This window comes from Mangifera indica, chromosome 17 (genome assembly GCF_011075055.1).
Source record: "Mangifera indica cultivar Alphonso chromosome 17, CATAS_Mindica_2.1, whole genome shotgun sequence".
NCBI lineage: Eukaryota > Viridiplantae > Streptophyta > Magnoliopsida > Sapindales > Anacardiaceae > Mangifera > Mangifera indica.
In genome coordinates, this window is record NC_058153.1 from 12,037,899 (window position 1) to 12,062,933 (window position 25,035).

The window sequence follows — 25,035 nt, forward strand, 5'->3', positions numbered from 1 at the left end:
AAATCACTTATTTTCTTTGAAACAATAAGCATATCATCCACATATATCAACAAGTAAACATAGTTGTCTGTTTCATTTTTACAAAAGTAAACACAATTATCAAATTTACTTCTAGAAAAGCCAATGGAGAGCATATAGTCATCAAACCTTTTATACCATTGTCTTGGTGACTGTTTTAGGCCATATAATGACCTTTTTAGTAAGCAAACCATATCTTCAGATCCAGGTTTCTCAAAACCCTCTGGTTGCTCCATATAAATCTGCTCTTCTAGATTACCATGAAGGAAGGCAGTAGTAACATCTAGTTGTTCAAGTTCTAAATCAAATAACACCACAGCAGATAAAATAAGCCTTATTGATATATGTTTAACAACAGGTGAAAAAATCTCATGATAGTCAATGCCTTCTACTTGGGAAAAACCCTTTGCAACAACTCTAGCCTTAAACCTTCCATTTTCAAAGCCTGGAGCAGCAGGTTTTCTTTTAAAAACCCATTTACAACCTATAATCCTTTTATTTTCAGGTCTTTTAACAAGAATTCATGTGTTATTTTTATGCAGAGAATCAATTTCAGCTTGCATGGCATTTAACCATTCCTTTTTGTGTTTACTCATATAGGCTTGTTTGAAATTTAAAGGATCATTCAATTCAATGCAATCACCTATATTAAATGCATATGATATAAGATCTGCATGAGCATATTTAGATGGCAGTTTAATAGCTCTTCTAGTCCTATCTCTAGCCAATTGATAATCAGAAAAATCACTGTTTAAACTACTTTGACTCTGACTCTGTGATGGTTGCTGGTTCAAACCCCTATCTTCATACTTTGAAGCATGAATTGGATCTGAGCCTAAACCAGGTCCATCACTTGACTCAACACTAGCTGAATTTCTCAAGTCAGAATTCTCCACCTCAATATGAACCTATTTAGATTGAAATTGGTTAGAGATAAACAGATCTTTATAAAAAGCAAATTCATTAAACACAACATCCCTGCTAACCACACATTTTAATTCATCAATTAACCAAACTTTATAACCCTTAGTCCCTGTAGGGTATCCTAAGAAGGCAGCCTTTAAGGCTCTAGGGTTCAGTTTACCCTGTTTCACATGGATATAGGCAAGGCATCCAAAAGGTCTCAAGTGATTTAAATTTGGTCGTTTACCAGACCACAATTCAATAGGAGTCTTAAAATTAATAGCAGAAGAAGGTGATCTATTAATCAAATAACAAGCAGTAGCAACTGCTTCAGCCCAGAATTTCTTACTCAATCCTGAGTCAGCTAACATGCATCTTACTTTGTTCAGAATAGTCTTATTCATTCTTTCAGCAAGACCATTCTGCTGAGGAGTGTCAGCACAAGTTCTATGTCTCAAGATTCCAAATTGTTTACAAAAATCAGTAAACTGTTTGTTACAAAATTCAAGACCATTATCTGTTCTTAAAACTTTTAGTTTCTTATTTGTTTGATTTTCCATAAGAGTTTTCCATTCTTTAAAAAACTCAAAAGCTTGATCTTTAGTTTTTAAAAAATAAACCCAAACTCTTCTTGAAAAATCATCCACAAAGGTTAAAAAATAATGAGCATTAGACAGAGAACTAGGTACCTGAGGAGAACCCCACAGATCTGAATGCACATAATCAAGAATGTTCTTTGATCTATGAGTAGCAGCTGCAAACCTCAATCTTTGTGACTTCCCTAAAACACAATTCTCACAAAACTCTAATGCTGAAATTCTGTTAGAATTAATCAAGTTTTGTTTACCAAGTTCTTGCAAACCCAAGAAACTAATGTCTCCTAGCCTTTTATGCCACAAAATAGTTTCATCCACCTTATCAGGTTTAGAAGACATTGAGTCACTAACAGTTGTTCCCTCTAAAATGTATAACCTATTTATCAATTTAGCTCTCATTACTACTAAAGCACCTCTCATTATTTTAAGCACACTCTTTTCAGCTTTATAAGAATAACCATTGGAATCTAACAAACCTAAAGATATTAGGTTTCTTCTCAATTTAGGAACTAATCTAACATCATTGAGAATTTTAATAGAACCATCAGCAAGTTTTAGTTTAATAGCACCTATACCTGTTACCTCACATGCATCATCATTACCCATTAAGACTTTTCCGCCATTTATCTGTTTTAGATCTATAAACCAGTCTTTTCTAGGTGTCATGTGATAGGTGCATCCTGAATCTAAAACCCATTCTTCCCTAGACAACCCCTCAGTTAAAACTAAAACTTCAGCACTGTCATAGCCATCAAGTAGATTTACAGACTCATGTTTTTCATTATTTGAAGGAAAATTCATTTTCTTTCTTTCAGGGCAGTTTCTTTTCATGTGGCCTTCTTTATGACAATTCCAACAAACTCTTTTTGGCCTAGATTTAGATCTATTAAATCTTTTATCTTTTTGTTGAAATTTCTTTTCAGTTCTGCCTCTTACTTGCAAGCCTTCACCTATGGTTTTCTTTTCTATCTTCATTTCTAAATCTTTTGACTTAAGAGCCCCTAAGACATCTTCTAAAAAAAGAGACTCTCTACCATATTTGATAGCAGCTTTTACATCTTTAAAAGTTTCAGGCAGTGAGTTCAAAATAATAATGGTTTGATTTTCATCAGAAATTTTCTCTTCTATATTAGCCAAATTAATAGTAATTTTATTGAACTCATCTAAATTTTCTTCTAAAGACTTTCCTGGATCCATTTTAAAACCAAACAGTTGCTCTTTCCTATATATTTTATTAGTCAAAGATTTAGTCATATAAAGAGATTCAAGCTTCAACCATAATTTTGCAGCAGTACTAACATCATCAACTTGTCTTAAAACATTATCAGATAGATGTAAAATAAGCAAGCTATAAGTAGTTTCAAGTACCTCAGCCTTCTGAGATTCTGTCATATCAGAAGGTAAAGAATCTATACCTTCCAAGGCCTTTGCACACCTTTGATGCACCAAAACAACCCTCATCTTTTTCCTCCAAATATTAAAATCATTTTTTCCATTAAACTGTTCTATTTCCAATCTTGTTGACCCCATTATGTTCTTTTTCTTTTTCTTTTAGTTTCTTTAATCCTACAAGTACCAAAAGAAAATACAGCAGTACCAAGAAAGCATAGTACTCACAACAAGAACACAATCTTTCCGAAAATATTCACATATATCAAGAAACACAACACATATATTTCACCAAAATATATTGCAAAGCATGAAAACCAAACACGCCTCAAGATATACACAAGCAGCCGAATATAAACGGAAAAGAAACAAAAATAGGTCACAAGATCACAGATCGGAAAGATCTTTTGTGGCTCTGATACCACTTGTTATAGATTTATATTTCCGAACCCAAAGATAATCCGATCCGAACAATATAAACGCGGAAAACAGGAAAAAAATATAATAACACGATTTACTTGGTTCAGATCTCGTAAACGAAATCCTACATCCAAGGCAGAGGTGTTCCTCTAGTCAAATCCACTAATATCAAGTTCGATTTACAATATACAAACACACGGATCTCTCACTGTACATCAAAACAATATACAAGCAAAATACACGGCAATACAAAGTCAAAGAGCACCTGACTTCACCGTAGAGACACCGCACATCGAACTCAGAGAGCAAACACATCCACAGCAGCCCAAGACGCACAAGACGCACAAGACGCACAAGACGCACAAGAACAGAGAAGAAGAACAACACAGCAGCTCACGCCTCTCTTTTCTCTCTATTCTCTCTATTCTCACAGCTTTAGTCGGCCAATATTATGTTTATATACTTAGGTCAACAAAGGTGCATGCCCAGCAAGTTTACGAAACTGCCCTCACTTATAAATGAAATGACCCATGCATCCTTAAGCTCTAATTACGCTACTGCCCTTATAGTTTTTAAACAAATATTACACCTCCAACGATACTTTTTATCTCACCTATGATCCTTCGATAATATTATCTATTATTTCGAATGAACTCGAATTGAGAATAGCTTTGATCAAAGCTTTAGTTGGTTAGAGGCTCATTTTAAATAAATCCATCCTTAATTAAAACCTAAATTTAATGCATTTGAAGAAGGTATAATAAAGAACTTCTTTGATAATGAGATACTGCAGTAGTTATATTAGCCCCCGTTGCTCTACAGTTTGGGTAGAATAATATACATTATAAAAATAATAATAATAATAATTCAAATACAAACGGTTGGATGTTAATAAATATATAAAGGTGAACTCTATTAGAATAGAGATGAGCATAATTCTAACTCGAACTTGAATTGAATTCATAATTTAAAGCTCAAACTCGATTAAGTTAATATATAATATCAATAGAGGACGGTTAGAGTGATGTGATTGCATTAATATAAACAAATGCTAGTTGAGTACTGATTGATTTGTTTATATTAATATAACAAATAGTCATTATATTTATTTGTGAACCCTTACAAATTACAATCAATCTTTTGCACCCAAACTTGATCAAGGGATTAGTTCAGGTTTTTCTCAATCAGATCAATATACTTTAAATAAACATCATAATGACATTCATATCATACATAATTATGTAATGCATATTTCTTAATAGATGAACTCAGTTTAATTCTTAACAATTGTATAAATTTCAGAACAATTTTATATATTTAATCAAGAAATTTGAAATTCAGATTATATATAATCAAAAATATAATTTGACTTGGTGTCACGCATGATCATGTTCACGCTAGGGTTGATGATTGAACTGAGTGAATTGACTCAAACCAGATTGGACGCGAAGGACTCATTGAACTGGTCGGTTTGATACATAATTATTGCGTACAATAAGATAGCCAATGTCGGCTGTGGGAGCATGATACATAGCCCAATAATTAACGAAAACAAAACCAGAAACAGCTTAAAAGTCTATTTGATTGAAGAAAACTTAAGAACTAAATTTGATAAGGGAGCCATACTCAAGAGAGTGGGACCCTCCAAAAATAGAGGTATGCCGCATAAATGGCGAGCACACGGTATTCTTTAGTAAAAGGCGAAAGAATAGTTCGCTTTGTGCTCACCACGGGACTTCATAATTCAAGTTGAAAGCTCACTGCATTTTATATACTTAACTTCAGGTTCAGGGCTTTGTCTTCCAGTCAATGTGGGACAAACAGAATGCTGTGCTCGGTTGCAAACAAGTAATATATTATAATTCATTGTTGGTGTAGGTCTTTTAGAGCAATAATCTGCACAGCTTTTCAGTTTTGCCTCATCACCTGCCAAACAAAAACAAAACTATTCATTTCCGACACAGTATCCCTGATAGAGAAGGAAAGCTTTAAATCAAAATCAATTACCAGCATTTTATTTTGTTCTCAGAGTGAATTCCTACGACGAAAAATTCCACTTTTAAGCTCTTCGTCTGTGTATATGAGAAAGACAATGGAGCAGCAGCTAGCTAGATTTGTCTTCTCAACATAATCCTCCTCCAAATAAATATTTGACCAAATGGGGCTGTCACAAATGCCTGCAACATATACACAATCCAGGCTGCGGAACAACACATCTAGAAAAGGAATGTGAAAACCAGCTTAATTCCATCATGTGCGCTGGCTATAAATGCTCAAGCCTCCTGAATTTCACAGGTTGCACAAATTACTTATCAAACACGTCATCCTAACAAATTTAACTAGAGATATTAGTTAGTCAAAGATGTTTATTTATAATAAGAATCAACTAGATTTGGAAGGGGGGCGCCAGGCCCTTGCAGTAGTGCAAAGCATGGGCGACGCTCGAGGATTCCAGCAGCAAGCTGCTGTGACGAATCCTCCCCCTAAAAAAATTAATTTAATATCATGTGGGACAATGTCCCACGTATCAGATATTAAACTGATAAGAACAGATACTACACTTGATCTTAGCCAAAAGGCCGAGAAAGGTATGCTTCTGCAAGCTTCTCACTTCTTATTTTATAGCTCTATTCCGCTTTGCCTCTTCTCTTCGCTTTCCATGTGGGATGAGTTTTTACTTTTTCTGCCTCATCTTCTCTTGTTAAGTTTCATTGTTCGCCTGACAAGCATGACCAAAAAGACAATCATATGTTTGCAGGACTTTTGAGAGTGAATTTCTGAGAGAGAAGGACAAATTAAAAGCAAATAACATTTACCAGGATTAATCTCTTTGGTTTTTAAGTTAGAAAACAAGGAGGAAATGCAGTCAAGATTACACATGTGTACAGTGTTTTCCACATTGAGAGTCGCTGAAATCTCTCTCTCTCTCTCTTTTTCTCTGTATGTATGTGTGTGTATATATATATATTATTGCTTAAAATTTCATCATGGGGTGGACCTGATCCTAGTTAACCCTACTCGAATCTATCATACATCTCGAAACAAGCTAACCTTTAATTGGATTCCATCTCGATAGTTAAATTCGGATTATTATATTCACCTCTTTAACAATACTATTTACTTCATCAAAAACTTTTTAATAATACAATACACCAACTCAAACTCGAGTGAATTATTATAGATTCAATCCGAGTTCAAGCCAACCCTAGGCTCAATTTAACTCAAATCAAATATACTCCTTTTCATCTTATCTCACTTTGGCTAATTTTGTAGAATTGCTTTAAATCATTAGATGTGGCCAAATTTACAATCAGCAAGAATGGAATTCCTGTAACCTTACCGGACCAATGATATACCCAACTCCTTGTCATGGGTTAAGATTATGATAATCAGATCAAAATTGCCACTCCCACTTAGTAGTAGAAGAATAACTTATTATTTCTTGATGGCTTGACTTTTCTTCTATGCGACAAACATGCCTTATTTTGTATATTTTTTTATTTCATTCTTTGATATAAGATTATAAGTTATGGATCTAATCTAACATATAATCATTTTTTATCAGACAAAAAATAAAAAATGTATTTTTTTTTCTGTCCATTTTTAGATAGTGCTTTGAAATTAGGGTTATAAACAAGTAGAACTATTCGGGAGCTACTTGCGGATTGGCTCATGTCAAGTCGATCTTAACTTGGTTATGCCTAGGTTGAGCTCAAGCTCGTATGACTCAAGTATAACATCAATAAACTTCTGAAACTTTAAAATCTAACACTTATACCCAAAAAACTAACCTTTCATTCACTCTCTCCCAAAACTTTTATTTCTTATATAATAAATTTTATCTGACCCCTCAACTTTTATAATTTACATATACAACTCTCAAGCTTGTTAAGCTTGAGTTCGAGCCTTTTATAAACTTAGTTGAGCTAAGCTCAGACTAAACAATATATCAGCTCTACTCAACTTGATTACAACCCTAACTACTTGAAATAATTAAAAATAAGAAGTTTTAGTTTTTACCCTTTTAAAGATTGTACATAGATCTATTCTACTATATGCAATATGGCTTAACAAATAAAGTATAAGATTAGTTTTTGAAACGAGTAATATTACTTGTACTATAATGAGTATAAAAACGGGTACAAACATTAATATATCATCATACGTTAAGTGATATTTTATCTGTAATTCAAAATTATCTAATTATATAATGATATGTTGATATTTATACTCGTGTTTGTATTCATGCTTAGTATGTATAGTTTTGTTGTTTTGATACTTGGGTTCTCATTTTTATGTAGACACATTTTGGTAAAGGACTGAGGCTCTAAATTTCTATTTGGTAGGACTGGGATTCGACATATTCAACACAGCTGAATACAGCATTTTATTATAAAATTTTTGTATAAAATTAATGTTACCACTTAATTTTATATTCATTTTATTCAAGTCTCAAATTACAAATCCAATAAACACAATATGCCTATTCTTTACATGAGGCAAAAACCTCTCTAGGTTTGGTGAAGAGACAACCGAGTTTTGGTTGAAAGGGAGATGGGTTGTTCGGAGATAGGTCAATGGTGACATTGGAGGGATGACGAGAGAATCCTTTTGATGACCTTAATTTTGAAATTGGTGGTGGTTTATATAGCAGAATTGGTTGTTTCGGTTGTGAGAACGTGGATATATTGATGGCTGAAGGATGAAGCAAAGCCACTATGAAATGTTGTTTTCATTAAGCTTTAACGATAACTAATCTTGCTATTTGTCGAAGAATATTGAGCCACTAGTATGTAGCTAATTGTGGGTATTCATCAATTTTCTTTTATGTTGTTTCAACAACTAGAAAGGAAAATGATGTATTCATTGATGTGGTGTCAGAGCTTTAACACCAAAGATTTCACGAGCTTTACTATATCGGAGCTCCACTGGCTACTAGTCTATGGTGAGAATGTGTTGTTGGAGAGTGATAAGCATGTGTTGGTGGTGAAAAAGAGACGTGAGAAGGGGAGATTGCATTGGTGTTGACAGGTAAGAATGTTTATTAAAAATGGGGCAAAATAGTTAATTTTGGAAAAATAAAATTGAATTTATTAAAAATGGTGATGGGTCGGAAATTAAACTTTTCAAACAAAAAGGATAAAAATGTTGACTCATCAAAGTTTTGGTGGGAAATAGTTATTTGGCCTTGAAGAGTTAAAAACTTTGTAATTGTTAAAAGGCCAAACAACTATTGCCCACCCAAGGTATGCTGTAATGACAAGTTTTCACCCTTTAACTATGGAAACACTAAATACCTACCCATAGCCGGTTAAAAATAACGGTAGTAAGGGTAAAATTATTATTTTCTCTAGAATATTAAAAAATAAACTAAAATATAATCTATTTTTACCCCCCTAAACTTTGAAAACTAAAATTTTCCCCCAGCCTAAGTTTTAAAAAATGACAGTTTCACCCTAGGGTTTGGTTTTAAAATCTCTGGCGACCTCTCCGGCTCCATTGCCGACGGCCTCTCCCTCCCGAAGCATCCTCTCCTTCCGACGGTCTCTTTCCTCCCATTTGGAGGGTCGATCGGCTTTGAAGACGCCTTGGGAGACGAAGAACTTCGTCGGAGAAGTTCTTCATCTCCCAAGACGTCTCCGACGTCGATCGACCCTCCAAATGGGAGGAAAGAGATCGCCGAAAGGAGAGGATGTCTCGGGAGGGACAGGCCATTGGTAATGGAGCCGGAAAGGTCGCCGGAGATTTCAAAACCAAACCCTAGGGTGAAACTGCCATTTTTTAAAACTTAGGCCGAAGAAAAATTTTAGTTTTTAAAATTTAGGGGGGTAAAAAGAGATAAAATTTTCAGGCGTTAGGGTTCTGTTAAATTTAACCGGCTATAGGTGGGTATTTGATGTTTCTATAGTTAAAAGGTGGAAACTTGTCATTATAGCATACCTTGGGTGGGAAATAGTTGTTTGGCCTTGTTAAAACTTACAAGTTCATATGATAAAGAATATACACCGCATACTATCACACCACAATTCTATTTCATTCAATATTGTTTCATTATTTACTTTATCTCTCATCAATGCAGATGCTAATCAATCTAGACTGACCCTTTGACACCATCAATGCCCAGTTCAAGTCTGAAACATTGATTAAATCTTGGCCGCTAATTAGTGCTCCAATTTGTGTCAATAAATTAGTGGTGACAGCTGCAGGTCTCTTTCTTCCTGATTGCCCACCTCCTGTCTTCCATCCTCACTCTATAAGATTAACACTCCCTGTTTCAAGTCAATTCACTTTCACAAAATCATAATCCTTTTTGCAAATTTCTGCAAGTAACTACACATCCATATATCTTCCATAGCTTTAATTTACACTCTCTTCTTACCTCCTTATAATTATTATAAATCCACAACTATATATATATATCATGTCTAAGATCACTTCTGTTCTTGCTTTCTTTCTTATTTCTCTTATCTGGCTCTTCTCTTTTCCTCTTCCAAGCTCAGCTCAGGTTCAGCCGGCTGTGACTTCGGTTCCAAACAGCGGAGTTGAAGTGCATGCAGAGGTAAGGTTTCTGAGCTTTGTTCAGCCCCAGAAGCTGAAAATGTTCATGAGAAACCAAAAGGGTTCAAGGGGTAGAGGGTTTGGAACAGGAAGCGCAACTCGTGCTCACGGCAGGACTTCTTCAGGCTCAGCTTATAGAACGAATCAACCATCTTCTGTTCATTTCGGCTCTGTCTTCGCTTCCTCTCTTTTTTCTGGGTTTGTTAGTTCCTTAATTATGCAATTATTTCAGTGTCGAAAAGACTTATGATTAATATAAATCTTGTACTCCACCTTCAATTCTGATAAAGAAATTGATGGATTAAAACTAGGGGTGTCCGAGCTGGCTTTATCAAATCTATAGTTTAGTTTGAATGAGTCAATTTCAAGCTAAAGTTCCAACTCAAGATCAACTAATTTGTTCAATAATATTTATCTTGTTGATGAATGGTGATATCCTTCGGCTATCAGAGAATATTGTTTATTTAACCAACAACACTTTAATGATATTATGTACCAGCTTAAACAAATTTGAATTCAAATTTGAGTTTGAGTGAAGAATTATAACTTTAATCCAAACCTAATTCGGTCACAAATCCAGCTTAGATTGAATCAACCCACAATTAAAACCTAATGGGATAGTGCGGTAGTTGTCTTAGCACCAATTTTCTTGTCGTTGAAGAGAACAATATGCATTATAAAAATAATAATAATAAAAATAACCCATATACTACCGGTTGGATATTAAAGGATAAAGATGGATTATATCGAGTCTGAACTAAGTTTGAGACAAACTCTAACTTAGATCAAATTTATTGGTTAAAGTCAAAATTATTTAAACTGGTACAAAATATCACTAAAAGGATAATACTAATGAGATAAATAATATTATAAAAAATATAAACTGTGTCACTCAAAAGATAAATAATATCATCAGATAAATGAATAATTTGAACTATCAAGTTAAAATTCTAACTCAAAATCATGTCATTCAAACTATCATAGATTCGATCTGAACTAACCGAAATCAAAGCCACTTATACTAATGGTGGTCATGGACAGAGCGATCAAGTTAATCTTACAAAGAAACATGATTCATGTTGACTTTGACTAAATAAGAGTAAAATCAAAATATTTTCCTGGCCAAAAAGAATTAAAAGTAGAAAAAAACTCTTGATGGCAAGAAAATATTATCCAATTGCTATCAATTTTGCTTAAACGTAGCAGATTATCATAGCATATTGTCAATACTTTCGTATTGATTTCACATTGAAGTTTTATCATAAAAAACAACTAAATTATAAAATAACTAAATTAACCAACACACAAGTAAGGTTACAATTCAATCGTTAAATCAAACCAATTCAATTGTAACTCTAACAGCAACATAACACCTGCAAATATCAATACGACTAAATCTGTTTTGTAATTGTAATTACATTATTTTGATATCACCAATCCACCAAGTAGTCGGACCAATCGACCAGCAAATTACTTTTTGACCGAGTCAAAGTCCGTTTTCTAAAAACATTGTCCAGAAGTGCTTTGACACTAAATTCTGTAGATGACTATTCATGACTATTTTGCCAAACCACCTTCATATAAGATAGCAACCAAAAAAAAAAAGAATGTAGAGGTGGATTCAAGGCAAATGGAGCTAAGCTTTAGGCCAACTTGAGTTTAACTTGACTTAAAAAAGCCAACCTTAAGGTAAGGCTAGCGTAACTCAACTTGAAAAAAGTTACACTCAAGTTTGACTACTAATACCGAACCCAACTCGACTTGGTGCTATTGTCAAGTCAAAATCAACCAAAATAACATCATTCTGATACATAATAATCAAATTATGTTGTTTTATCCAATTCGAATTAAACTTTTTTACGCTGGCAAATTTGACTGATTGAACAATCTTCAAGCTCAATCTTGAACTCAACAATACAAAATCCTTAGCTTGAGTTTGTTAAGCCGAGCTGGTTTAAAACTCGTTCAAACTGAACTAACAATCAAACTTAAGTCAATTGGGCTCAAATCCACCTACACTAGCATGCCACAAGGGTCTTGATGAATTCAATACCCTCCCGCATCTGCCTGCAGCAGTGACATAGGGCACCTCTCTGTAGGCCGGTGCCATCAATATTTACTAAGTGACTCTTAATGAATGCAAACAACAAATAGAGATATATATATATATATTTCACAAGATATAAATCCATCCATGGAAAGGTGGACTTCATTTCCTATTGATGAATTCTATCCATAAGAAGAACCTGAGATACCAAGTCCATGGCGAATCCGAAACTTAAACAATGAGGTACATTTCACAAGATATCCGAGAATTACATATCTTGCAATACAGCATACAATCAAATATCAAATTGAAATTCAGTACAGAAGCGTAACACAACATATGATACTGCATAAATCAAATACGATAGCAGCTCACCCCGGAGTTGCATTATTTGCACTATATATTTGAGAAATTAAGAACCCTCTTGTCAAGAGTTCTGTCTAACAGTATATGCTAGAAGTTTTCTTTTCTTTTTTTTCCAGGAGATATGTCCAATCAAATTCGGAAAATATCAGTTTGGAATCGCTCATCATACAACTGCCAATGACCATACCTCTCTGTGTGAAAGACTGACCTGGGAATGTAGAAATTTGGCTTTATAATCTGCTTCAAATTCTTCAAATTGGATGTGATATTAACAATATCCCGGCCGGTGAAATTTGTGCACCCAGATAAATCCAAACACTCAAGATTCAAACACCCTTCACAAATTAAGCCAAGGCCTCTAGCTGATAAATTGGAGAACCGAAGTTCGAGGTGCTCAAGATTAGGCATAAATTTAGCAATGGCAGAAGCTTCCTTGTCTCCATCTTGAGGACAAGCATTTAAATACTCATTGGGGACAATTTCCACATGTTGGGAAGCATGTAACCCATTCATAAGGTTTCGCTTGAGAACTTTAAGATTCGGGCAATTTCTCCCGATGACTACCAGAGATTCATGAGATATTTCATAGCAATAGCTAATGTCAAGCTCCCTAAGCTTGGAACACCGAAATGCTATCCTAGTCACAGAATCATCAGTTACATTGGGACAGCTCTTAATAGAAAGAACCTCAAGGTTTGGGCACCTGAAAATTCAATGACGGAAAATTACAACTTAAAATTGTTAACCATGACTAACAAAACTACAAAACATAACGTAATTGGCAGCATTGTTACAATCAAATAGATCCACTGATTTAGAAGTTCACCATGTTCAAAAATTTAAAAGAGAGTCTAAACGATGTTAACTAAAATTGTTGAACAAAAATCAATGATGATAGCTAAAGATAAAAACCCCAAAAAATGATAAGGGTGGAAAATTTTAAGGATCATTCTATGATCCAAGCAAGTAAAGTTAATGAACGCCATTAAAGTTAACAATCAAGAATAACAACATTTGCAGTAAAATTACTTTATTTTAAAATTTCAATCTCATGACTATCTACCATTAAATGTAATAAACATATTACTCAATGATACAAGTATAACAAGTCAATCAAGTATAGGCCTTGCCATTCTAGCACTGTTAATGTCACCAATATTCTAATACCATGTAAGATGTTTTGATAGAATAATGATATTTTAGCAAGACAAGTACAATAACACTCAATATCTTACCATTATCGATTACACTATCTACAGTTACCACAATATCTATATCATATCATGGTTATGATAACTGGATTGGACCGATCAGTCCATCCAATTTGACTGAAACCTGATGTCAATATGATTCAAGTGAGCGATCTAATGGCTTAATCATTGAACCACTTCAAACTGCCATTCAACCGGGTTAACCACTCCGATTCACAGCTAAACCACTGGTTTTACTGCAGTCCTAGGCCTCCTTCATGTTAGCATATTTTTTGCAAATATTGAGACTCAACATTTGTTAGGCACGGGCAACACCATCAGACCTCAAGTTCATTTAGGGTATATTATAAATAATTTTTTGTTTAAACAATGTTGTTTTCTTGGTCAAATCATCTTTGGTCACACCAGAAAACCAGACAGGGCTAGTAATTTAAACATTGATCTGTATTACCAAAACATCATTACATGTTACTAAAATATCCTATCAATGCAATGCCCTAATTGTATCCACATTATAAACAAGGTTACTATCATGAATAATTATGTTATCTTATACCAAATTTCCAGTAATGCTACATATCTCAATTCATATCCAGAATTCTCAATCTGCATTTGCAAACGATTCCCAAGTGATTATCACTCTAAGTACAAAGAACATTTACACATCACTACCAACAAAGATAAAACATGATAAAAAATTAGAAAATTAATAAAATTTGGGATTCTACTTCAAATGCTTGCCGTTATTATTTTATCTATCTTTCATTAATTACCACAGTAAACAAGATTCATCCCAGTAACAATACCAGCTGATTCAAATACAATACTTTTTAATTCTAAAAAATAGTTTTAAAAACCTTTAGAAAAATACAATAAAATCATTTGCCACAAATTTTATTGATTCAGTAATAATCGAATTTACGAATATTAAGAAAAAAAAATAGATTTTTATTTGAAATTTTTGATCAAATACGTGTACCTTTCGGCGGCGAAACTGACGGCGCGATCAGAGCAGTGTCTGGTTTTTATTTCAACAAGGGAACCATCACTCCATTCGATGACAGATCGAAGCATGGAGTCGATTCGCCTCTCGAACTCGGGGGTCCACCAGCGAGGCAACTCGGGGAGTGAATGGAAATGGGTCTCGAGATCGAACACCGAGTGGAGAACCGGGTCCTTGCAGGCGGAGAACCACGACTTGCATACGAACATGGGGCCGGTCCATCGCTGGGACAGAGTGAGTCGTGAGAGAATGTTTAACAGGCACACGTAAGTCAAATCGGCCCAGTTGGAACCCGTGGCCGACTTTCCCTCTTCTTCTTTGTCGCCCATTTTTTTTCCTCTTTGTATGATGCATGAAAAATTAATTTATATGATGAAGGATGCATCACATTATTGCCACTTGGCTGCACGTGTTGCCTCCTGCTAAATCTTTCATTATTTAATTTTCCCACCGATTTTGGAAGATAAACAATACCGTCGGACATAGCTGAATGAAAACGTTATCCACGATTATAAATAATAATATATTATTATATAATTTAATATTATTTTATATTTAATTTTTAATTACTTAATCACATAATAATATATCATTATTTATACATTCAACACTATTTAAATATTATTTAAAAAAATTTATGCAAAATCAAATTTCCATTTTTTGCTTTCTTTTCTTGTATTTATCTACTAAATATATTTATTTTAAATATACAAATAAATATAATATATTATTATTTATATATTTAAAATAGATATATATAATTCTATTATACTCTTAAACAACTAACTTGAGATTGGCTTCAACCTTGGTAAGGCAAAACAACTGTCAGATTGAGCTTGAATCAAATTTAAAATGAGTAATTGAATATCAAATTCAATTTGCCGCAACATTGGGAAAAAAAAAATTTTTAAAGAAAAAATACTAATTTCAGGTGGCTTTGATCATAGTCAAGCACCAATAAGTGGCTTTGGTCATAGTAATTTGGGCATTGAATTCAAAATTACTATTTTAAGATCAAACTCAACTTGCTCAATTGGTAAACAGTAACATAATAGACAAAAAAAAATTAAAATCATTAGATATGAAGAAGAAAAAGAATGAATCACCGGAAATGAAGAAGAAACAATGTAATAAGCTCCAATTTGACAGTAGTGGCAAGACAATGATATCAAACCGAACTAAAAATATTTTAGTTTGAACACGATTTATTTGAACTAAACAACCATTTGTCTAGCAAAGAGATAGAAACACTAAAACTAAAGCTAATATGTAGCAGCCTGAGCATTCGCCAGGCGAGCCCAGGAATAATATTTCTCTAATTTTTTTTCCCAGAAAAATATCACAGGTGCCATAATTCTTGCTGATCCAATGGTTCAAGGTCCTCGACATCCTTGATTAACTATTTTACAGTAAGTCAAGATGTCTGAATCAAAAGCAACAACAAAGATCTAAGAACTTTCCCTGCACCAATTTCAGCTAATAAGAAGACTCATGGTGTATACAGTAAGTTAAGAGATTGGATATGACAGAGAGAAATCTGAAGCAAGGCAATTCTAGCTACAGTTCATTGACCATCTCAGAACAGCAAGTCTAATGGCTAACAACTCAGTGAAGAGTTTAACTTCTGTCAGATTTTCAACTGTACTCTGCAACTAACAAAAGGTAAAGATTGTGAAACGTCGTTTCACCAATTATCTAAATTAGACATATGACCAGAAGCCCTTGAAGTCATGAAATTGTTGAGATTTTCGCAACCGTGGCTTGCTACTTCGCCTACAATCTTAATGACCAGAACATGCTACCAGACCCAAAGCAATGTCAAACAAAAACCATGGCACAATTTTCAAAGACTGGCAGACTGTCCCGGTAACACCTTTAACAAAAACGAACTTAGAATACTTACTACATGCAACTAGATTTCATGGGGTAAAGCAACAATTACAAAGTGGGGATCCAAACTTTCACATAAAATCAATTGAAATCCAAAGTTAGGATCAAATTTTTTTTTACATAGCAGTGCTATTCTCATAATAGTAGGTAGATTATCCTGCTGCTACAACAGAAGGTACTTTATATGAACAAACGAAATAGTGCAATTATAGGATTAACATTTGACTAATCGGAATTAACCAAAGGATGAAAAAACCTTCTTCTGGAATCATTGAAAACAAGTCAATGCATAGTAAGATTTACAGGTATAAGTCAAATAGATGGTAAATAATATTAGAATAACTAACCATCAAGATGAACTTGAGAAATCTAAACTTTTAAACTTTCTAAAGAGTGATATTGAACCATGCATTCCACCTGCAGAATCTAATGTAATCTCAAATTACTGCTTAGCATAGAAGTGTATGAAAATTGGGGTATTGTGCACAAGCAAACTGAAATAGTTTTCTGAAGTCTTGATGTGAAATCTATAAAGACATTATGGGCAAGCAGCAGCCACTGCAATTTAAGAGGTACAGATAAAAGGAGCCTTCCTCAAAGTTTGAAATGATAATGGGCTGAAAGACTCAGATGCACCTAGTGATTGTAGCTTAGTTTATGTTAAGAGAGAACATATACAGAATAAATATGATGAATGTATTAAGAAGATGAAGACATCCTTAGTTTGCTGAAAACTTGTTAAGGAAAAATCATCAAGTGACTCTATCCCAATTAGAAAAGATGGATCGAAGTGTTTTATCACAAGTACAAAAGATAACTTTGAAAGCTGAGACAAGGAAGCCAAAAAAAGGATCTTAATGCCCTTTGTCAAGACAGGTTTGATAAGGGTAATGCAACTGTTGTCAAAGAAGTAAGGGAGTTGCTTTATGCATCCTACTATGAGAATAAAAGGTAAATGTTCTTCTTCCAACTTTAAGAGGTATCAACGAATTGTCCATATGAAAGCCTTGGAGTCTATTTTTACTGATGTTACTAGAGTTATAAAAGTCTCACTTAAAATAAAAAGAAATGGTGACAAGTTGAAGATACTTATATAGCAAGAAAATTCCCTACATCTAGAATCCAATTGTTGAGTTGTGTATGAGGCATACAAATCATATTAGGATTATAATCAAAGCTATATTACGATTAGGATCTACAAAATAGGAAAGTAGTTTATTGTATTTTCAATTATAGTTTATTGTAATAATATATATAGGCATGTCTTACTCATTATCAATATAATAGAAATTCAATTTATTCATATTTTATTATCGTATTAGAGCTAGTGTGTTAAAAGCCCTAATTTTTTCCGACGAAACACAGGTTATCATCCTTCCAGTATCGGATCAAAAATCCAACCACACTAGCTTAATCGTCTCTCCATAGCCAGCAAACCCTCGGAAGCATGTCATTGTTCTCTGCCACACATGTCAATCATTCTTTTAGCAGCTTCTATCACTGATGTCCTTCACCCAGGCACGCGACACCTCACCGCTGACACCATTGAACTTAGACAATGCTAGTGAGCAAAACCCTGCTCCCTATTGCCATCGTTGTCATTGGAAAATCTCTTCTCATTGGTTTTTCCTTCTGATTCAGATTTTGGTCTTCTCTAGCCAACCAAAGAATCTTTAAGATCTATTTGGTCACTACGGATTTTGATTTTCTCAAGTTCGTGTAACTTTGTGACTCAACCATGTTGTTTGAAGGATCTAACTCTAAATTGAGACACAATCAACCATCCTTGACTCTTACTTGTGTTCATTATGAAGAATATCTCAGGTCGCAAACAAGCAGTCTTTCTCAACTATTGCTTCCATTGCTCACTCAGGGAATTTAGTTGCATGTTTTACTCAGTCTTCTCCTCTAGGGCCTTGGTTCCTTGATTCATGTGTTTTTTATTATATTTTTGGTAACCCTCGCTTATTATCTCATTTTACAAATGCTACATCTCTTTCATTAGTTACTTTAGCTAATGGATCCAAAATAACTGCTAAAGTAGTAGGCCGTGCCCATCTAATTCCCTCATTACCGTTAGACTTTGTTCTTTATGTTCCCAATTGTCCTTTTAACCTTGTGTTGGTCAATAAACTTACACGCTCATTAAATTGTTCTATCACTTTTGATAATGAGTTTGTTGTTATACAAGACCAAGACACGGGATAGATGATTAGCGCAAGACGTGAGTCACAAGACCGTTATCATCTTAATTTATCTTCTACTCCCATAGCATGCATTGTCTCTGAGTCTCCAACCCTCCTTCATAATCATTTAAGTCATCCCAGTTTATTGAAGCGTCGAAAAATGGTACCAGGTATATTTAATTTAGAGTCTTTCAATTGTAAATCCTATCAACTTGGAAAACATTCCTATAATTTATTCCTAAACCGTGTCAACAGACGCGCTACATTCCTGTTTGAGTTAGTCCATTCTAATATGTGAGGTCTGTGTCGTGTCTCTTCTATTTTGGGTTTTCAAAACTTTGTCACATTTATTGATAATAATTCTTGTTGCAATTGGTTACTTTTAATGAAATCTTGTTTAAAATTACATTTCATATTTGAATCATTTTGTGTTGACATTAAGACACAATTTAACATTGTTATTCGTGTGTTGAGAAGTGATAATGCTTATGAATATTTTTTTGCTCCTTTTACGAAATTCATGACTTCCCGAGCAATCTTTCATCAATCCTCTTGTACTTACACCTCACAACAAAATAAAGTTGTTGAGCGTAAGAATAGACATTTCATTGAAACTGTCCGCACCTTACTTTTACATAATCAGGTTCCTTCTAGTTTTGGGCGGACGATGTGTTGACTACTTGTTTCTTGATTAATCGAATGTCTTCTTCAATCCTACCAAACAAGGTACTTTATTCTATTTTGTTCCTTGATCAGCGGTTATACTCTTTTCCCCACGTCTTTGGTTACATGTACTTTGTCTATATTTATTCCCCTAATCAAGATAAACTAACTATTGAGTCTATCGAGTGTATTTTCCTAGGATATTAACGTCTTCAAAAAGGGTATAAGTGTTATTCTCTAGTCACACATCGATTCTTCATATCTGTTAAAGTTACATTTTTCTTAATCTTCTCCCTTCTTCCCTTCTTCCCTTCTTCATCTCCACGAGGAGAGGACTCTATAACCGAGATCCTTCCTATCCCTTACCTTGCTCCTCTTCTTGAGTTTGTATCTATCCTATAGTCTCCTTCTCCTGTAAAAGATCCTCCTTATGTAGATAATGCTCATGTTCCTCTAAAAGGTACTAACATTGTTCCTGAGACTCTTGGTGATGCACTTCTTGCTCCAGATTCCTCGCATGTTGCAGTCTTGTGTCATGATAATCAGTTTCCCATTGTCATTCATAAAGGTATGTAGTCTACTCGCAACCCTCATCTAATTTATAATTTCCTCAGTTATTATTGATTATCTCCACATATTATGTTTTTGTGTCTACAATTTCTTATGTTTCTATTCCTTCCAATATTCATGAGGTACTATCTAGTCCCAAGTGGCATCAAACAATGGTTGAAGAAATAACTGCTTTGTATAATAATACTAGGGAATTAGTTTTGTTGTCTCCAGGTAAATCGATTGTTAGTTGTTGCTGGGTTTATACAGTCAAGGTTGGTTCTAATGATCAGGTTGATTAATTAAATGCACATTTGGTGGCAAAAGAGTACACACAGACTTATAAGTTGGATTATTATATTAGTTTTTCCCCCGTGGCTAAAATGTTTTCCATTCGGTTGCTTTTATCTATGGCTGCCATCAGACAATGGTCTTTGTACCAACTGGACATTAAAAATGTATTTCTTCATGGTGAGCTTCAAGAAGCAATCTATAAGGAGTACCTGTCTAGCTTTGTTGCTCAAGGGGAGTCTAGCTTAATATGTAAATTTCATCACTCTCCGTATGGATTGAAACAGTCTCCTCATATCTAGTTTGGGTGCTTTAGTACAATCATACAAGAGTTTGGTATGATTCAATGTGAGGCTGATCATTCTGTTTTTTATAGACATATATCACCAAGGAAATACATCTATCTAGTTGTCTATGTGATAGGTACCTGAGTCAAGACTCCTCCAGCAACTGTTCCACCCTTCCACGCCAATCACCTAGCCATATGTTTCCAGTTCCCTAACTCCACAACTCAACCCACAATAAGAATGCACTAAATAAGAATACAAATGGGACAGAATAATTCCCTGGAAAATATTCATTCACTTTCAAAAGAATTACAAAAGTCGGCACATTACATGTGATTCCCACTCTTCAATCAAGAGATTACAATCCAAAAGCAAAAACAAGAACAAACAGCAATTACACAGCAAGTACATAAGTTCACTACTCACTTCAGGCTTCCGAGAGGCCTGCACTCTCCCTACATTCCTTCTGTTTTGCAATCCATACTTTTTCCTGGTCCAGCAGCTGCCTTTTGTCCTTTTTCCTCTGTTGCCAACCACTTTGCCGCCAAGTCTCTGCCACGTTTGCTCTTTTCTCCAAATTGGCCTTGCAATAAAATAATTGTTAACTATTCTACTTGCTCCAATCTCCTGTTGCCACTTGTTCTATTTCTTTTCTTCCCTTCTTTCCTATGAGAGAAATATACAAGAGTCCTAACACTATGTCGATGTTATTGTCATTACAAAAAGTGATCAAGAGAGGATTGCACAGTTAAAGAAACACTTGTTCAACCATTTTCAAACCAAAGACTTGACATTATTGAGGTATTTCATTGGTATAGAGGTTGTTCAATCCAATTCAGGTACTGTTATCTCACAAAAAAAATATGTATTAGTTATTCTAAAAGAAACAGAGATGTCAAATTGCAAACCAATAGACTCTTCTATGGATCCTAATTCTAAGCCCTTACCAAGACAAAGAAGCCTCTTGCAAACCCTAAAAGATACCAAAGACAAGTTGATAAACTTAATTACCTCACCATCACACGGTCTGACATCTCCTTCTCTGTTAGTGTTGTTAGTCAATTTTTACAGTCTCCATGTGATAGTCATTAGGATGCAATTTTTAGAATTTTGAGGTATATCAAGGGTGCACCAGACAAAGGTTTGTTATATGAAAACAAGGGTCATACACAAATTGTTGGATATTCTGATACTAATTGGGCATACGTTCCATCTGATAGATGCTCCACTTAGGGTTTTTGTGTTCTTGTTAGAGGAAACCTAGTATCTTAAAAAAGTAAAAAACAAAATGTTGATGCCAAATTAAGTGTAAAGAAAGAATATCGTGCAATGGTCTTGGCAACTTGTGAGTTTATTTGGTTGAAGCAACTAATCCAAGAGTTGAAATTCACAAAAGTATCACAGATGAAGTTATTCTATGATAATTAATCTGTCTTTCATATTGTCTCCAACCTAGTGTTTTACAAAAAAGACTAAGCATATAGAAATTAATTGTCATTTAAATTGAGAAAAAATTCAGTCTAGTTGCATTACTACTAGTCACATCAGACCAAACGACAGCCTAGCAGATAATCTTACTAAATCTCTCAAGGGTCCTCGTATTGGTTTTATTTGCAGTAAGTTTGGTGCATATGATCCATATGCTCCAGTTTGAGAGAAGGAGTTAAGTTGTATATGAAGTGTACAAATCATATTAACATTATAATTAAAACTATGTTAGAATTAGGATCTACAAAATAGAAAAATAGTTTATTGTATTTACAATTATAGTTTATTGTAACAATATAGATATAGGTGTATCCTATTTATTATCAATAGACCAAAAATTCAATTTATTCATATTTTATCACCAATATTAAATGTAACTAATGCAAATAACCAAGAAAATAAAGATTTGTAGGCCATGCCTAATGAATAACACATACAAGATTCAAACTCTTGAACCCTTCTTCTGACAAGGGTTACATTTACAACACTTCTCAAACCCATCTTCATCAAAATATGATAGATATTGAGATTTTTTTTTTTTGTTCTCCTACTTCCAGCCTTCTAAATATTCAGAAAAGTTTACACTGGTGGTTCCACAACAGTCTCCCGTGTATCCTCCTAACCTAGCAATGCCTTCGCTTAAATATTCCAATTGTCAAAGTTAAAAGAGTGAGGATCTCTAATTGATATATGAATTTGAATATTAGCATCAGGAAATTAGGATAATGCTCAAATTCAAATATTAATCATTATCATAGCATTATTCAAATTCAAATATCAATTATTATCCTATAATATTATCTTAATTAATTATTATTCTAATCAATATCATTATGTAAGATTTCAATATTATTCTAATTAAATATTATTTAACTAATTATTATCTTAATCGATACTATTAATTATAATTATTTTCCTAATCTTAACATAAACTAATGCAATCATATAGGTTCATCAATTTCAACAAACCCAAGTCATTTAAATCCATCATTTACCAAGTCAAAACAGATCCAAATAATTTCTGTTGCAGGACATAATTTCTTAGTTTTAAGATTAAAAAGTCAAGACTGTTAGCACACAGCACAACTAATAAACTTCTGCCAATCAACTCTGTAATGCTAAAGAAAATCAAAACCAATTTCAGCAATAGACAAATTTGAACTTTACCATCCATTATCAATATTGAATAAGCGAAAGCTTTAAACATCTTACATCAAATCAATACAAAGCAAAGAGTTTAAATTTATGACATTACAAAGCAGGTGGACGAGGAAAGACACAAAGGAAAATACCCCAAAGAAGCACTATGGCTCGCGATAGTAAAGGGGACGCCTGTATTCATCAAAGTACTCATCACGATCCACAAACACAATGGCATACAGAGCATAGATTATACCAGGAACATATCCAAGAATCGTTAGCAGCAAGCAAATGCAGAACTCAACCTGCAAAATGTTAAAGTCAGACATAAGATTGAATTTGAATCTCAAAATATAATCTCCACTTTAGTTAAACGAGTTCTAGGAATTTCTCGGTAAACAAACAAATAATCAGAAAAATATATGAAGACAATTGAGCTCCTTTTAAATCCAGCCAACTAAACAGAAAAGAATAAAATATTTATAATGTTTATGCAACCAAACAGAGAATATTACAACACAAATACAGATTATGAGGGAAAGTAGATCAGCTGTGCTTAGTTCACAAGAAAACTTAAGAACAAATCAAGCCGCATTTGGATCGGAGAAAGTATTTCGTATTTACCTCGTATTTTCCGTTTCGCTATATTTGTTTTTATTTTTTGGCGAAAGCTCTTTTTTCATTGTTTTTCTCGGTAACCAAACAGAAATAAAAAAAAACATTTTAAGACGCTAAAAACGAAAGCGCAAGATATAGGTGGAGTCCATATAACGCAATAACCATGGCAAAGGCAACCAAACAGAGAAGGAGAATAAGAAGAAGAAGAAGAATGATAATAATAATAATAATAATAATAAAACTTAATAGATTAAGTCAGAAAACAGAGCGTTAAGCTCATATCAAAACATAAGAACAAGTCTAGCTCCGTTTGGCAGCGAAGAAATCAATTCCTTTTCTCCCTCAAGATCTCCATTATGCTGCTTTTGTTTCTTATCTTACTTACCCAGGAAACAAACAGAAAATCCTAAACATGAAAAGACATAATTACAAAATAAAAGCAATACATAGGGATAGAGAAGAGAAGTCCGTACAGTGCAACAGCCATGGCGAAGGCATACTCCCAAAGGAGGAAGCAAAATTGCGATCAAAATCTCACAGAAAATCTCACAGCGAGAAGGCATTTTTTTTTAATTGTTTTGTTGATGATGATGATGATGAAATCAAATAGTGAAAAGGCGAAGCCTTAATGGAGAAGCGAACAACCAAGACCTGATCTTTAATTGTGCTTGAGGTTGAATGGTCGAGTCAACTTCCGTGTGAAACTGATCGAGATATCGTGGGGCTGATGTGGAGCCATACGACGTCGTTTGATGGCCATCCGACTCCACATAAATTTATAGACAGAGAGTACTTTGCTTTTTGACTTAAAATGGTAATAAATTATTACTTCTCATTAAGAAAAAAAAAAAGATAATTGTTCGATTAAATAATATTTTATTAGATATAAATTATTATTATTTTTATATTTTATTTAATTATATATAAATAAATAATTATTTTATTTAATAAAAATAATATAAAATATTAATTTATTTAAATATCTTTAAAATTATTAAATATAAATTAATATTGTTTTTAAATAAACTAACATATTAAATAGTTGTGTCGCTTTTTTTTTGAAATATTTTCTACCTTAATAATATATAAAGATTTTGTTATGTTGATAAATTATAAAATTAATTAATTAAATTATTTTTTAAAAATTATTATCTTATTATCAATAATCTTACCTGTCATTTTAATTTAAAATGTAAATATTTTTTTCTAAAATATAATAAATAAGATAAAATTGTAAATAAAATTAAAATTATTTTTACGATGTTTTATACCTAAGTGGAGCGGATTATCAACTCCTCTCTATGCTGCTTATTACATCAATATTGTAATAAAATATTGCTATCTTTCATTACCAAACAAAAATGTCAATATTAAAAATATAATAAAATTATGTATATAAAAAATATATACAA

General features: G+C 33.5%; 2 protein-coding genes and 2 non-coding genes across 10 annotated transcripts; all 4 read right to left on the minus strand.

Annotated features, from left to right (window-relative positions):
- Positions 1 to 4,948: 4,948 nt before the first annotated feature.
- LOC123201211 lies at positions 4,949 to 5,064 on the minus strand. Its single transcript, XR_006498775.1, has one exon. It is a non-coding gene; the product is annotated as a U5 spliceosomal RNA (small nuclear RNA).
- Positions 5,065 to 5,722: 658 nt separating this feature from the next.
- Positions 5,723 to 5,918, minus strand: LOC123201184. Its single transcript, XR_006498750.1, has one exon. It is a non-coding gene; the product is annotated as a U2 spliceosomal RNA (small nuclear RNA).
- Positions 5,919 to 12,162: 6,244 nt separating this feature from the next.
- LOC123200441 (F-box protein SKIP1-like) lies at positions 12,163 to 14,928 on the minus strand. Its single transcript, XM_044615626.1, has 2 exons — positions 14,488 to 14,928; positions 12,163 to 13,000 (listed from the first exon to the last, which is right to left on the minus strand). Exons 1-2 carry the CDS (start codon positions 14,838 to 14,840, stop codon positions 12,427 to 12,429), a joined length of 927 nt encoding a protein of 308 aa, XP_044471561.1. The 5' UTR covers positions 14,841 to 14,928; the 3' UTR covers positions 12,163 to 12,426.
- Positions 14,929 to 15,623: 695 nt separating this feature from the next.
- LOC123200442 (UPF0057 membrane protein At4g30660-like) lies at positions 15,624 to 24,316 on the minus strand. 7 transcript variants are annotated; one of them, XM_044615633.1, is made up of 3 exons: positions 24,097 to 24,316; positions 23,158 to 23,310; positions 15,624 to 15,934 (listed from the first exon to the last, which is right to left on the minus strand). In XM_044615633.1, exons 1-2 carry the CDS (start codon positions 24,184 to 24,186, stop codon positions 23,170 to 23,172), a joined length of 231 nt encoding a protein of 76 aa, XP_044471568.1. In that variant the 5' UTR covers positions 24,187 to 24,316; the 3' UTR covers positions 15,624 to 15,934; positions 23,158 to 23,169. The 7 variants fall into 7 exon arrangements, with proteins under 7 accessions (XP_044471568.1, XP_044471565.1, XP_044471567.1 ...); XM_044615630.1 differs by having other exon boundaries at positions 15,624 to 15,972; XM_044615632.1 differs by lacking the exon at positions 15,624 to 15,934 and adding an exon at positions 20,640 to 20,960.
- Between the last annotated feature and the right edge of the window lie 719 nt (positions 24,317 to 25,035).